This window comes from Calidris pugnax, unplaced genomic scaffold (assembly GCF_001431845.1).
Source record: "Calidris pugnax isolate Ruff unplaced genomic scaffold, ASM143184v1 scaffold18, whole genome shotgun sequence".
Taxonomy (NCBI): Eukaryota; Metazoa; Chordata; class Aves; order Charadriiformes; family Scolopacidae; genus Calidris; species Calidris pugnax.
This window is the reverse complement of record NW_015090812.1, coordinates 11,469,346-11,486,006: the sequence shown is the minus strand read 5'-3', so window position 1 is coordinate 11,486,006 and position 16,661 is coordinate 11,469,346. Positions and strand designations below refer to the sequence as shown.

At 40.1% G+C, this 16,661-nt stretch overlaps 1 protein-coding gene across 1 annotated transcript in view; it reads right to left on the bottom strand.

The window, feature by feature from the left end:
- The window catches only part of AK5 (adenylate kinase 5), a 101,153-nt gene that overhangs the window by 9,605 nt on the left and 74,887 nt on the right, over window positions 1-16,661 (bottom strand). The window contains exons 11-13 of the mRNA XM_014939166.1: window positions 10,532-10,695; window positions 9,400-9,516; window positions 5,723-5,911 (exon numbers count right to left, since the gene is read on the bottom strand). Coding sequence (XP_014794652.1) covers window positions 5,723-5,911; window positions 9,400-9,516; window positions 10,532-10,695 — 470 coding nt within the window. The remainder of the gene's footprint in view (window positions 1-5,722; window positions 5,912-9,399; window positions 9,517-10,531; window positions 10,696-16,661) is intronic.

The following is a 16,661-nucleotide window of genomic DNA, read 5'->3' as shown; positions in this document are numbered from 1 at the left end:
GACATCCCTGTGGCACACACTGCTGGAGAACACACACACAGAATGGTTTGTGAAGCAGCAGGTGGTGCCTTAGAAAGGTCAGTTCTCAATCAAGGGCTGCGTGTCTGTCAGAAGCTCTCTGTGCCACAGAAACGAAGGGTTTAGGGGGGCTTTACTTACTCGTAGCAAAGAGAAAAGGGGAACGGTGAACCATTGGTGAACCATTCTGGATCAAATGCCTTCTCTGGTTAGAACAAAACTAGCAGCTCCCACCTCAGCTGCTATAAAGCAGTGTGCTTTGACCATCTCACCTGTTCAGACACCGATTTTCGTAGAGCTATCCCACAGGAAATATACTTCACACAGGGTGAAGGCCACAGCCATTTCAAAGCTCACTTGTCTTAATATGTATTTTTATTATCTCTTTATTCCATAAACACACCTGCAGTGGATAACCAATCTAACCCAATCAGCACAGCTGATGGCCATTGGCTTTTCAGCGACCTCTTCTACAACTGGGACTGACACTGGGGTCTAGATCAAGGCAGTTGTGATGAAGAATGAGGTCTGTGAGCGTGGAAATCGCAGCCCTTTATGACTGGCTGGAACGTTGCCTTCCTAACAGCCACAGTAAAATACGGATGAGCAAGACTAACGACAGCCCCAGTGCTTCCCGTGCTGGCCTCCTAAATAACAAAGGTCCAATTCATAAAACTAACTTAAAGTTGTGGCACAAAAGTAACTTAATGTGACAATAATTCACAGCCAGTACCACAATAATTCAATGATGCTCCCTGCAGCTCCAGAAAGAGAAAAATGTGTATTTCTCAGATTATAACAAACCTCATAAATTAGGACTGTTTTCAAGGTTATCCAAGCTACTTTCTTCTCACAAAAGCAATATCCAGACACAGTTTTCCATAATGCTTCCAGTTTTGAAATGCCACCATGGCTTTAGGTAACTTCAAACACAGAGAAATTTAATGAGCTCGTGAAAAATGAGTGGACTGATCACCAACCAATTAATTTTTCTGTCATCAAACCTCCATTTGTTGTAGGTTTTGGGATTTAGAAGCCTAAATGCACACTGCCACTGAGAAAAACCCAACTGTCTGTAGAGAGGATGGCTGAGGACCACTGTTTTCAGAAAGACAGACTGAGACTCTGGAATAAACTCACTAGTTAGAAGCTTCTCATTGGATGTCAGTCAAGCTCAGCTGTGTTGACGTTAATATTTATAACTTTGTCATTAAAAAGAGTGTTAAAAACCTCTCAGACGGTGCAGTACCTGGTTCTCGAAGCAATCGATCAAGCTGTCTGGAATCCAGTGGAAACATTCTGCCCCAGCACCTGTTCACATTTGGCATGAATTTACTGTTGTGTTTTCTCCACAATCCCCTGCTAATGGTTCTGATGTGTCTTTCTAGACTGGTGTCTCTGTTAATGGGTCACAAGCCACCGAGGGGGTGACAGAAACAATTGTTCCTTTGTTCCCTCACCTACTTACCTATCAGGCTTAATGATTCTCCGATAACCTTTCCAAAGACAGAAATAAATTACACACCTGCTATCACCATTACCGCTTCCCTGAGAAAAATTGTGCACAAGTCTCTGGTCTGCAGTTACATGAAGGTCCATGAATTATTTTTTAAAAATCCATGAATGTAGATGAGATCATTTATCTTAAAGAGTCTTCAAATCAACACTTGTAAATTAGCTTTGGTGGCTTTGCCCAAAATGGATTCAGAAACATACTCACAGCTCTTTCATCGAGCAGAATTATAGAGGCAGCAGCATTTTAATGAGGGCATCAACGTCTTCAACCAGTACTGGTCAATGCTGGAGAGTAGTAACACCCACTCAGGAACGAACAGATTCCCAAAGCCGAAAACATGCGTGTGTTATAATTTGCCATGGCTTGAGGTAAAACAGAATCAATTTTCTGTTCAAAAATTTTACTTTTCAGTTAAGCCTCTTCTAACTAACTGAATTCCATGAAAATTTATGCCATATTTTTAAGACAGTGTTCACTACCAGAGCGATACGACCTGATAGTTTCTCATTTATGCCAAGGAAGGGTCTGCAGAGAGGCTCTTGCTTATACTTATTGCTATTAACAACCAAGGTCAGCTCACGTTGCTATTTGCCCTGTTGGAGTGTCGGAAGAGGAAAAGCCTAGAGGGGTCGCACCTTCAGGGAGGATCAGACAGGACAAGCAACCCAAAGACAGACCAACAGGGTGTTCCATCCCCTCTGCCCCATGCTCAGTATAAAAGCTGAGGGATCAAAGGGGTCAGTCTCTTTCCTCAATGGCCAGGTCCAAGGAGGACTGTCTGTTTGTCTGCCTTTGATCCTGATCCAGGCGTTCCTGACTCCAGAGCTGGATTCCAGTTCCCGTCCATCACTGAGTCCTGTCTGGGACTTTTCCCAGTGCCTGTTGGTGATGTGATCGTCACCCTGAGAGCTCGATAAGGTTTTGTATATATTGTATATATTTCATTATTGTTTTTTTATTTCATTATTAGTATTTCATTAGTTTAGCTTTTTTTTAAACTCTGAAGTCTCTTTCTCTCTCTCTCTCCCTCCTCTTCCTGGAGAGAGGTGGGGGAGAGCCTCTGTTGTTCATTTCAATGGCCAGTTTGGCCCAAACCATGACATAATTAAAATCAGGAAGAAAAATATTAAACATGTTAGATTGCCTCTAGGTAAAGTCTCAATTTTCTGTGTATACATATGACAGTACAAATGACAAAAACCAAAGACTATTTTAGCCTAACCCATACTGAAAATAAAATGCAGTCAGAAGTACTGATAGTTTTTCTGCTTTCCACCTGAATTTCCTTCCTTCATTCAGAGAACATCAGTGTGGCTGCTAATGTCAATGCTCAGGAGTCTGGAAAATATGTTGCTATAAATAAAAAACTGACCTCGTGTCCTGGGAATTGCAAACTTCCCTTTTACTCTCTGCTTCTTCAACACATGCAGCTCACACATATTCACTGCTGAAACAGTTTTAAAACTGTAAACCTAAACGTCTATTTCCTCTTAGCTCCCCACGTAGCTCACAGTTACACATTTTGTGCTGTTTAGTTCTCTTTGTTTCAAAACAGCCGTTGGCCAACTCTTAACTGTTTGTTCTTTGTCTTTATTCTTCAAATTGTTGAGCCAAATAGTGCATAGGTTTGTAAGATGCGTGTTTACAGGATAATAATACAGGTTGGGAAGAGCGGAGAGTGGATCATCTAGTGCAACCTCCTGCTCAGAGCAGGACTGGGCACTGCAAGGACACCAGGCACTAGGCTTGAGTTGTGTCATTGACCAAATGAGACTGTATGATCAAACTCTTTGAGTTCACTTGTTGCAGGAAAATTGCCTAGAAAAATTTCCTAAACAAGCATTTCTTCCAGAAAAAAATTTACTTTGTTTCGCAGTATTTGTGTATTTCCAAAATTGATTTTTTTTCATTCCAGCACTTTCCACTGCAGAACTGATAGGGAATATTTGGATCAGAAGAGCTATTGAAGTCAATTGCTCTGTGCAAAAAGGTGCTCAGACCACTCTGACTGTAGGTGCAAAGTTAACGTTAAAATAGATCATCACAACTGTTCAACAACACTTGGTTAAAAAAAGCAATTTCTCTCACCCATAAACAACAAAACGTTAACATGCTTCTTGTCTGAAAACTACATTTGGTTCTGCTCCTTGCTGTACAGGGCTGCAGGCTTGTACGTGAAGCTGGCTGAGGGTGACAAGGACAGCCTGGGAGGATTAATTTTAAAAGCCTACCTGGGCTGAGCATTTTGTCAGTGTTCTCTAAATGCTGATAAATAACTGAACATACATTTGTCTACATCAGAACGGGTTGGGGAGGGGGCATCTCCCTACTTTACTTAAATCCATAATGGAATCACATCTTTGATAGCAGATGTGTATTTTATCAGTTTAGTAAACAGCTGATGAGGCAGACATTTCAGTAGAGAGTACCTGTGCTCAAGAAAAACGGAATGCATTTTTCAACCTTAAAAGGACATTTTATATGATAATGTTTATAAAGCTGATTTCACAGGGCTTTCATACCCAATAGTTCCATCCAGAAGATGGAACTACGTTGAACACCTACATTCATCAGAAGCAAGTACAGACACTGGATAGACATTGTAAGAAAAACAGTGTGAATGCTGTTAAAGCAATGCACGAATATTTTCTAACATGCAAACACACAATGTCAGTTCCCTCCCAAACTGAGAGTGCAAAGCATACACCGGTTCTGACCTACAGACTCGGCAAGTCACTTAAGGAGCTAAGGAGCTATAAGCTTTCACGAAAAGACTGCATGGTTTGCCATTGCATAGATTGCATAGGAGATGGAGCAGAAACTTGCAGCAGAAGTATTAAGAAAGGGCAAGGAGAGTCCACATCAAGTGAAATAAAGCAGAACAGGAATGCAAAATCTGTGTGAAAATGCTTAGTGGGGTTTCATTCTCTTTGGGGCTGTCACTTCCCTGATACTTCAGAAAGAGAAACACTATGGTAGGCACAGCTCACTGCAGTGAGATCTTAGAGATACAGAGAGCTCTGTCTTCCTTTGCATTGCACTGTGTTGGTGTATTGTGTATTGTACTGAATTCTTAATTAGACACATCCTTGCAACATTGGCAAGGTAGCTCGTCAAAGAAAATACAAATAAAACCAGATAATTTTTCTTATGCTTGAAGAAGAAAAGAAAGTAATGGGGGATTTTTTTTCTACCACTAGAATTTGCCTTCCATGTACTCACCGTGGGGTTAGCAAAGGACATGAATCAGGACTCTCCCTTTGAGTATCATTTTTCTCAGGACTGTCATTTACTCTGTTCTGGGGTCAGGATATGGGTGCATAAATTAGCTGCATGTTTCTCTTTTGGGAACTTGGCAGAGGAGAAAGGTTTGGGATATGTGATTTGCATGTTTGCTACAGCCTCTAGAAAAAAGCTCCTATAATATTTCCAGAAACTATTATTGGATTCTTTCCCTTTTAGGACAAGAAGGATCAGCAGGAACTAGATCTTTCTGTAGCTGAACATAAGGGATAGTTTGCCACAATAGAGCAGAGAAACACATAAAACATCCCACATAAATGAGTTTACAGATGTGCAAGCATATACATTGGTAAATTGCACTGATGGAATTTTTTTTGCTTCTCTGTAAAGTATTCATTAAAGAATAAAAAGAATGCTTTAAATTTCACATCCTCAGCAGGTGTAAACTCTGAATAATTTCAATGTAATTCACCGAAATTAATATAACTATGTCATTTGTTCCAGCAGAAAGATCTTTCTTGTGTGCAGGTCTGTTTTATTTCAGGATATACACTGTCAGTTTTGTAAATTTAACTAAAGGGCTTTGGATTAACATAATCTTTCATCCTAACTCTTAAAGTCCTTATAGAGAAATAAATCCTAATACTTAAAGAAAAGCTTTCCAGCATTAATGTTTAATAAAAGATTCTATACAGATGAGGTAGTGATTCAGGGTATGTTCTCAGAGCCAGGATAAATCTGTGATTTTATTCTTTCAAATTGTACTGTGGAGCTCAGAATTTTGCAGAAGCTGCAAACAAACCAGGGAAGTGTAAGACGAAAACAAACTACAAAGTGCAGAAATTAGTACAGTCCATAAATCGTGTCTTGCCAGTATTTTCCAAATGTTGCTCATATAATGGAAGTAAAAAGCAATAATTTAATTCAAAAACTCAAGAAATTTACCTTGCATAACTGTGTCTTCCTTTCATAGTATGCAATCACAGGTATTGACGCTTGGTAATAGCTTTCGATTCCTTCCTTGATGGTTTTGGGGTTATCAGAGTGCTGACTGCTCTGGTTACTCATCAGGAGGCGACTGCTCATGGTTTCTGCAGAGCAGTCCAGGCAGAACACAAGTTTTGGTTCCCCAATCTAGAGACAAAGAAAACCAGTAAGTATTCAAACCACCGGCCTGGTAAAACTTATTTTCTTTGGATAACTTTAAAAAGAAATGCTACTGAAATGCTACTCCATCAAGGAGTTTATCAGCAAATTACTTTCGTATTTGCCTATGCAGAAATTATTCTTATTAACAAACACCTCTGATTGTAGTGGCTTTTGGAGATCCCAGTATTCAGGATCAAGGCTGTGCTTCATTGGGCTCTACACATACAGAGAAAAAGAGATACGATGTGAAAAATTGGGGCTACTTGGACTAAAGATCATCAGTTTGTTCATTATTTGCAATTCTTTGAGAAAAGCTTGATGCAAGCAGCACTGGACTCATTGAATGCCTGACACAGTTGTTTTTTTAGCCTTTGCTTTGTTCAGTCTGTGAAGAGTATATTTTCATTCAGGTAAACTATAGCTTAGAATTTCAAGAGGCATTAGAAGGAAATGTCCAAAGTAAAGTGTGCCCACTTGAAATGGAAATGAGTAGCAACTGACAGGCCCAGAGACACCATCAAATGCTTGTTACTGGACGCATTCACAGAAATACACCCTGTGAATTCCTTTGTCGCACACTATTTTATGTCAATATTTGCAGTGTAACTCTACATCGTCACTACCCATGGCATAAAGGAAGATTGTGATATCTCTGTATTTTCAAATTGGTGAGTAATTTCTGAATTTTATGAGAAGCCCACCACTTAGTGCTTTTTAGCTAGGGCCAAACTAGTCATAAGGAAGTGCATGAACTTTTCTTTAAACAAAATAAATATGGATTTATTTATTTTTATTCACAGGCCTTGGCAAAGATAGTAAATAATTGTCTCTATCTATACTTGATAGTAGATATTGCAGTTTTTATGGGTGAAAAATAACTGGCAAGAAACAAGAAAATATTCCTTATAATATTTCAGGAGAAAGTCAGAGGTTGTAAACACAAATCCCCATTGTTCTTTCTCCAAGATTCTGAAAAATATGGGTGACATTTAGCATAAATCTTGCAATACACCCTGTCACGGACCCTGCTCAAGCACAGCTCTCTCTGACACAAGGTTTTGTCTGAGCAGCAACTGTTGTGCTGAGTCTGAAGGGATACACCCCACTCTCTCAAGTAAAATCAAGGTGTTACAGGATCAGAGAAAAGTAACATGGTAATTTTTCCATGCAGTTATGTATCAAATCCTTCAGTCATGCTCTCAGGCTTTTTCTCATTCCTTCCCTTTCTAGCAGGGATTTGGAGAACACCGTTTAGGAAAGAGTGAGAAGTTTTGAGAAAAGACAGCTGATCTTCACACTAGTGACCCTTAGACATTCCTGCTTTTACCACAGCTACAGCAAAGAAAGTCTAAATGACTGGAAACTGCCATTGCTGCCTTTGTTGACAGCTCTTAAAGGAAGGATAAATATTTCCAAAGGTAAATATTTCATGTTAGGCCTTCTGCATTTGACTGAGGATGTCTGGATTATGTTGACCTTTCTATTACCTTAATGACTTTCTAAGAGAGAGCTGAATCCAAGGGATTATGTCGGACAGTTCAATGACAGGCTTTTATCCATCCATTTTTTCAACACAGCTCAGAAAACATTAATGCTATTAGCAGCAGCAGTATTGGGTTTTGGGATTAAAAAAGCCAACAAGGCAGTTTTAACAGTGCAATAGACTTAGATCGAGAAGACATAAAAGATGTGGGCTTAATCAATGATTAAAACAACTGTCCTTTTTCGTATAATTGGACTTGGACAGTGAGAAGTTACTTCCTCCGAGGTCCACATGAGGAATTCCAGGGTCTGTTCTAAATTGTAACAGAATAAATGAGGAATGATTCCTCTCATCATTTATAGTCATCTCATCACCTTACAATGAAGATATGAAGGAGTCTACTGACTGGCAGGATCAGACAATAGTATCTTGTTTGACAGACCAGGTCCAATTTGCTTTTGAAAAATCTATATGGTTCTCTTAAAAATTTCAACGTTGCTATTCTCTGGAATTCAAAAAGTTACAGAAATTCTTCTGAGTTAAATTCTTCTGATACATTCTTCTGAGTTAAAAATTGCAAAAAGTAAAAGTAAATGCCCCTATCAGATATTACTACTGTTGGTTTTATTTTGAATTACTGTTTTCCTGACACAATGTAGCGTAAATAATGCATGCTCCAGGGACATCTGCAGGAACCCAAACAAGTCTAATGCATTGGGTCTTCACTCTGTCTTATTGGGTATCTTCCACTGGTGATGTGGAACTTGTAATTTGATATTGTATCACTTTGGGTCCTCGTATTTTAATCCAAAGGCAGCTCAGGGCTACATGATCTTTTGCTGCTACAGCAGCTACAGGAACTGAAAAGGGGGCTCTGCTTTGCACTGGATGCATGAAGACGTGTTTGCCTGGCAATGCCTCAGTCCAGGATACTCCAACCTCTAAGTCCTGCTTTACAGCATACACCAGTGTTCACAGGGCATGACACATACGCCTGCCAGAAAAGCTGCACTGCTGAAATAGTTCCTCCTTCTACACAAAATGAAGGAAACCTCCAATGTCTTTTTAACAGTCTGTAACATTTCAGTAAAGGAACTAACAGGTCAACATTTCTGTGAATGGCTTCTATAGCAAATCCTATTGCTCATTATTTTGTCCAACTTCTGATGCCTAAATCCTGCTAGGCTTTTGTGGTAATCAACTAGACAAAGCAGCCAAAGGTTCAGGGAGAAAACAGATGATTCATTTAAGCTTTATTACCTTTCAAACTCGTATAGGACATTTGTGGAGTGCAATATGATAGAATATATACTCTACTATTTCCCCTAGTTCACCACTTTTCTTCTAAACCCTGGCAAATTCATTCATAGTGCTTATATAGAGTATTTTCTGCAGATTGAGAAATGTACAGCTGAGACTTCTCAGTAAGTCTTAGCACATACTGAGGAAATCGATAACACTCTGAACTGCCATGCAGTCACTTGCAAAACGCTCTTTTTATGGCTACACCACCTGTTACTCATTGCAAAAATTTGATCTGTGTTTTGCTGTTTCAAAGTGGCAGCAAGCTTTAGCAGAGCTGGCTCAATGGTAAAAGATATTAACTGTGAAGATACATGCTTTCATGAACCTACATCAAATAGTGCTTGATGAGATTTTCAGGAGAAGTACAGCAGCCATCCACTAGAATTAGAAAACGGATTCTAAAAATGGTGCTTTCCACTAAATGTGAATTGTTCATGGTTTATATTAAATTTGGGTAAAATCAGCCCTTTCTTCTGGTATTACAGAGTCTGTGTAGGTGAGTGGAAAAGTGGGAGCTGCTATATGGATGGGGGTGCCAAAGTTTCAGTGATCAGCAGCACAACGCTGTTGGGTTGGCTCTTTACACATCCCCGTTGCAATCAGCTGAAGATGGGGACCCAAGCAGCATCAGGAGTACAGTCGTGTCTTAATGGGAATTATAACAGCAATACAATTATATGGTCACCTTGCTCTCAAACTCTTCTGCTTCTTTCAGTTCCCGGGGATACCCATCAATCAGGAATCCTTTTGCATCCCCTAACTTGGAAACCATGGCTTCCTTCAGTAGCTCTAGGACAATATCCTGCATTGGAGAGAAAGGGAGTTACTTTGTTAATTAATAAGAAAGATTGATACCTTTGTTTGTTACATTGACTATAGTCTAATTCCCTTGAGAACTGCCTTATTTTGCTAAAAGCAGGTCCTGTGGATGCAGGTTTTCTTTCCCTGCAGATAGCAGAGCATCCTACTTTTTCTTCTCTGAGGACCAGCTATGCTATACAAACCTAGTGTTGCAAACCATTCCAAGAGTTCCCGAAGTTTCCTCTAGATAGCTGGGAATATTTCATAGTTTCAAAATTAATCTTAATACCTGTGAAACTTTGGAGTACTGCTGCAGCATTTTCCAATCTGAATGCATTTTGCTCTGTCATGGACATAATTATATTACATGAAAAGTGATAAGAGACCCCTCTGACCAAACACACTGAAGAGCAAAGCAATCAAAATGAAGGCTCAGCACACCTCTTAGTTTCCCCTAAGCAGCACTTCCTAGTATCTTTCATTAACAAACGCAGCCTACGATCTAGCTGTACTTGCTGAAGACCCACCAAGTGTTGGGGCTGGGGACCTGCCATCTAAAAATCAAGTTTAGCTGAGAACAACACACTCTGTCTCCGTTAAACTGCAACCCAGCTACTCTGGGATGGCAGCCAGCTCTGCAGGGAACTGCTGCAGGTATTGTATATTAGAATAGCTGCCAGGAGGACCAGCTCTAAATCTGGAAATGTGAAGCTATAAAATGGGCAGAAAGCTTCTGTTTCCTGCACTTACTCTTACATTTTGCAATGCACAGCACAGCATCTGTCTCACTGTATTCCATGACTACTTTGTCACTTATGTGAGTCTGAAATGTAAAGAAATACTGGCATAGAAAGGGGGAAAAAGCGCCACAGATCTAGCAATGAGGAAAATTCTCCCTCAAGTTGCAGATTAACTTCACTTAAATGGGAATCATCAGCTCTAGTCTCTTACTTCCATGCTTTTAGACAATCTGCCTTTGTTTAACCATTAGGACCCCAAATAAAATTGTCACTTACACCAGGCACAGGTTCACCACATTCCATGATGTCTTTGATCAATTTACTTCTCTCTGATAATGACAATAACTCATTTTGGAGAAGGTCACCAGTGGAAAGGTGAGTAAATCCATATTTCTTGGCTAACTGTTCGCATTGGGTACCTTTGCCAGAGCCAGGGCCACCTTTGTGAAGGAAAAATATCTAGAATTAGAAAAGAATAAACATCTGCCTTTTCTCAAACTATAGCAACCAGGAAAATGCAAGGAAATTGACGAAACTGCTTATTTTTGCAATTTTTTTTTTTTTTCAAAGGTGCTCTGTACAGTAGAACAAATTACATACTTCCCTTCCAATACACTATACTGATGACTCAAAACCATGTACCAAAGTTGAAGCAGTCACAACAGTGTGAAATCTCCTGCAGAAGAGAACCTGCTCCAAAAACACCGTGACCATGTAAAGGAGAAACATGAAACAGACCGTGGGTGGGGAAGGGTATTTGACTCGGGATGCGTTCAGCTTGATAGCCGCAACAACTATTAGCAAACTAAAGTTCACTGCATCCTTGCGAGGGAAATATTTTGCTCCCATTTAATGTATAGGCAAATTTAAAGGTAAGGCAAAGAGATGGTGAAGGCCGCCTCCACCCTGTGGGATGCAGGGAGGTGTACAGCAACTAAACCCTTTTGCGCCGTGGTAAATGTAAAAGCTTTCGTCCTTTCCTTTTGAGCTGGAAAGCTCTCAGGTGCTGGCACATCTGCTGGTGATCAGGCTGCTAAATGCTGACCAAGGCAGCTGTGGTAGGGCTTGTTCTTCGTGCACGCTGCAGGGAGTGCAAGAGTAAAGTGCTCCGTGAGGAAGGGCACGTGGACACCACCCGCTCCTCTACACCCACATCCACACTCAGTCAGGAGCTGGAAAACCAACTCTGAACCAGGCCCAGAGTCAAAGAACCAGCGGGTGAAGGGCAGCCTCAGGGGACAGGGTGCTCAGGGGAAGCTGCTGAAGTGATTTTTCCACAGGCTGAAGGGAAGGCACCTGTGGCCGCCCCCCATCTCACCACAGCTGGGGCCAGGTGCTCGCTCCTCCCCAGGGCCTGTGGGGAGACAGAGCGGGCAGGACGGCGCTGAGGTGAATGCTGCAGGTATCCCCCTGTCAGAAATGGCACCTCAGGGCTCCCTGCTTCCCTCAGCAGGAGAGCTGACACCACCTCGAGTCCCAAAACTCTTGGATACCTCTCTGGCCAGTGCTCTTATTCTGGGGCCATCTCAAAGGCTCTGGACACCTCCTTGCTCAGCAGGTGCTGGCATTGCCTCGTCCCAACTCCCCATTGCAGGCAGCTGGTTCTCCTTCCTCACCCTGAAGGCTGTGAAACTCCAAACACCTCTTCAGCTGCTGGCTGAGCTGCAGCAGCCAGCCCAGCCTGGCTGGAGAGACAGGTCTTCGATGGAAAATGCTAGAAGCTGCTTCTCGGGGATCCCCCTGCTGTGGCCGTGGCCTGCGGAGCTGCTGGTGGAGCTGAGGTGAGCACCCTGCGAGGGCTGAACTGTGTGGGGAGGGCTGAGGCACCATCTTGGTGCCAGGGGTGGGGGAGGCCAGGAAAGCAAGTTTCTATTGTGAGAATATTGGGATTTGGGGAGAACTTTCAAGGTGCGTAGCAGGGTTTTGTACAATCTTTGATGGATCTATTCAGAAGATCTACTGCAGTAGGAGGTAATTACACCCTTGCAGGGAGACGGTGCTCAAAAATCAAAAGAAGAGGCAAGACTAAGATAATAAAAAAACCCAACACTTTTTAACAAAGCTTTTTAAGCATGTGATTTGTGTATTTATCAACTGTTGGGACCTGCAAAGTGACTACACAGCTCTATTGTGTGAATTTAAGATGCTAGAAAATAGGTGATTTTCCTTTTTATTTATCTTTCCTTGAACAAACATGGGAATAACATGTTGACAATAGAGTGAATCTGGCACTATCTCCTACTGACTTGAACTTTCTTCTGACTTTCGTATTCAATTTAAGAAATAATTGCTCCAAGCATATAATTTTCAGAGAAGTTACAATACTGTAGCTGAGAATAAAATCTGGGTCATAAGGCAGTAGCATTAAAGGAAGAGTTTTGTCTACTGTAACGTGGAGTCTTTTACTTCAGCTTCAAAAAGATAATTATCAGCCCATGGTGTGAGAATCACACTTGTGCTATGATTTTAGCTAGAAATATCTTTGTCACAGTCTCATTTTCTTTTGAGTGTGGGTTGCATGTTGTTTTTCCATTGCTTTAATAAGAAGAAAATTATTATTTTGTAAAAGCATCAATTGAATGAAACAAGGACTAAATACGAGTGGCTACGGACAAATTATAGGCGAATTATCTGTAATGAGACTGTTAAATATCTGTAGTGGCAATTAGTCTTGTTTCTAGTTTGTTTTGGTTTTTTAGATGAGTAAGTTTGTGTGTACATGTGCTTGTTTACACGTTCTGTCTCCTGGCCTTGAATATACTAACAGTGCAGTAATTTCATCCTATTTATTTGGTGCATATACACAGTATTAGAAAAAAACCAGCTATAAAGATTATTTTATTCTGTTTTTTATATAACTGTTTGTCTTCTGAACACGTAGAGCTGGAAAACAAATTTCATAATGTCCCTTCATATGCTATATAAACTAGAACTCTTTTTAGAAATAACAATACAAAGACAATTTTTGGATGTTCAACTAACAGATAAATATTCAGAAAAGTTGATATGTTTCTCTAATGCCTTTATCTGTTAGTATTTTAAAAGAGAACACTGTCAGAATGACCCATTATGCAGGGCATACACAAAATGAGCATCACCATGCCTCCAAAACATTAATTAAAATTGACCGTGTTTATTTTTTATAGAAGGGTTCCAACAAAGCTGAGATTAAAATGCTGAGCTCTTTAATGAGGAAAAGACATAATTAGATAACAGTTATGTGTTGAAAATGGCAATTTTTATGGCCACTGCTATTAATTTAGTATCATCTGATGAGTAGTAAAGCATCCTACTGTTTGACAAATGTATATGACCCCTTTACAACGTCTTGTGCTTTCTTATCGACGAATGAGGCCGAAGTTCTTGCTTGGCCTTATCTGAGAAGGGGCTGAATGCCCCCCAAGAAATTCAGCATTGAGGGCCAAATACACACTCAGCATTTAGGCCAGTATTAATTTTGATGCTTAAAGTTCAATATTAGTTCATCTATTGTCTCCTTCTGAAGGCCATTATTTAATGTGACTGAAAAGGAGCTATTCAGGTGGGAAAGAATGTGAAAGTGCATTTCCTCGCTTGTTAGATAGTTCCTTCCAGCTCACAGTATATACTCATAGGACTACTACATAAGTAGCTTTAACAGCAAATTGACACTGCAGTCACGAGGCTTATTATCAATTTGTACTGTTGGAAAATCTGTAGCTTGTCTTTTTTTGAAGGTCTCTTTATTAAATCAATATAACTTTCTAAAAAAAAGAGTGAAATTTAATTGAAGAAAGTTTATAAGGAACAACAGTTGCATGTTAAATATAAAAAAAGCTAGCATAAAGATATTTTCAGTTAAGAAGCCTTCACTGCAACTTGTTATGTTGTTTTTCAAACAGAAAAAGCTTGAGACATTGAAAAAGGTAGTGAAGTTTTCCCAATGGCTCAATTGTTAGAAGGAGGAAAACACGTCCCTGCTTTTGTTGTAAAGGCATAAGAGTCTTTGTGAACACTGTCATTTTTTCAGTATGCTGTCATCTTTTACTCTGCCTACGTATATTTTGGGGGAAAAAAAAAGTTCTAACCAGTGACAGCCTGATTCACCGTAACTTGCTTTTCAGATTAATCATGTTGTTTTCTGATTTTCATATATGAGGTGAAGATAAAGCCTAGAAAATTGCCAGAGGAATTATCAGTATGCTGTGACTTGTAGCAGGATGGAGAAGAACTACCAGCAGTTCTTCAACATTAGCATGCTTTTGTATTGTGCTGGTATTGCTAAATGCAGTACATCTCTCTTTAAAGCTAATTCATTAACTTCATAAAAAGTTGCAGATTCAGAAATTAAGCACATTGTATCAGTCAGTGAGATTATTCTTGGAAATCAAACCCTTTGCATGTCCCTTTCTGCTTTCTGATACAAACAGTAAGCAAGTATCTGGAACCAGGGTACTAGACAGAGCATAAAAATCCAATGCGGTTCTGCATATTTCTTTTCTGGAGACAAGGCTGGATCAAAAGGTCTATGCACTCCCCTAGCCCAGTTTTCCCTTCCATTATGTTGATTCAGCTGCCCATGAAACTGTGCAAGGGGATCTTCTGGTAAATAACTTTCTGGCAACATTGCTGACTTAGTGCTCACCTTTCCCCATTAGATTATTGACTGCAGAAATGCTTCGCAGAGAGCACTTCAAGGGCAGAAAAGAGTAGTCTCAGTGGGTTGGCAGAAATGACAACTGCCCGAGCAGCGCTTCTGTATGTTTAACTTTAGCCTGCCTTAGATCAGTGCAAGATCTCTGCTTAAGAAATCGAGCCTCTTACACCTGCTCTCCCTCCTGCCCCAATTTCCCCAAGTCTATGAAAGACCACAAGCACGTGGTTCACATGCACTAGTGTGGCCTAGAGCACAACATCACAAGCAGATGAATTAATGATACTGGAGGGAGCTGGGAGTGCCACTGGGAGTGAGCAGGGACAGGAGCAAGGAATGTGAGCAGTTCATGAACCAGCTTTGCTTCCAGAAATATTAACAAAGCAGAAGTGTCATCCAGACAGACTGGGTTGTCTTTATTTTAAACTTGCCAAATCTTATGAGTGTATCATACACCAAAATACTACGAACATTTACATAAAATGCCAGCAGCAGGATTTACAAGAGAGTCCCACCATTCATTTTAAGATGTTGCAGTTTCTACACCTTATTTTCGTAATGAGTATCATCCCTGTATCATGGAAAAGTGCTTGCAGGGGAAACCTAGCTGCACAATGGAGCCTCAGAAGTCAGAACTGAAATAAAAATAATCCCAGCCAAGATATTTTTATATTCAAGAAATTACTTTGGAAGACTTGATCAGTTTGACAACTCTATCAATGCTATTTGGATTATTTATACAAATAAAAATAAGCCTTAGTTTTAGAATATGGGACTTGAAAGCTTCTCAATAGCACCTCATCTGTTGTTCACATATGATTTTAGTTTGAGTGAAACCATATAGGAACAATGCTGTTATTTAAAAACAAAAACAACAAAAAAATCTTCAATATTTTTTTTTTTCTGAAAGATGATTTTAATCAGAAAACAACCTGGAGCATACATTGGCAGAGTGATGTGATGTCCTGGGACATCACTGAGTATTCATCCCTCTTAAAGAAAACATGGAGTTCATTTCATGGAAAGTCAGAGAAAGCAGCCTTCATCAGCTCCTGCAGTTAGCGCTTGGACTGATTGAGGTTTTAATTATCAGCACTGCTTATCTTTTGCCCATCTGTAGAACAAGCTGGAAGGCAGGTATTGTAGTAATTCAGGTTGGAAGGGATCTCGTTTGGCAAATCCCTCTGCTCAAAGCAGGGCTAAATTCAGCATTAGACTAAGTCGTTGGAGTTCTACCATACTTTGGACAAATAAAGGGTTTTGGGTTCTGTGGTTTGGTTTGGGGTCTTTTTTTTTTTTTTCCCCACACAAGTAACTAGTATCTGCAGCTGACAATGTTTTACTTGTAAGTGTAGGTGGCTGTAATATCTTCAGGGTGTCAGCTGAAAAGCTGGTCTTATTTACACTGAGCTTAAGCCATTATCAGCTTTAGTTCCTCAGCGAGAATGACAGGGATTCTGCAGAGGAAATTGGTTACACTAAGTTTTAAACATTACATCTAAGATTAAGTGGGGAGTTTGTCTCTGATCTGAAGCACAGAAAGATTCCCGAAAACTTTCTACTTTGGTTTCAGCCTCAACCAAAGCCAAATGTGGGTATGTTTTATGAAAATCCTGTAGAGAATAGGGAGGGATAACGGTCCTAGTAACCTTGATATGTATGATAACTTTCTGGATGTGATACAGAGTATTGAATTAGTTAAGAATGATAAAATCATACGTTGTTCATCTTGGTTAAGACTTTACATTTCATGTTGCTCTGCTGAAAAAGGCT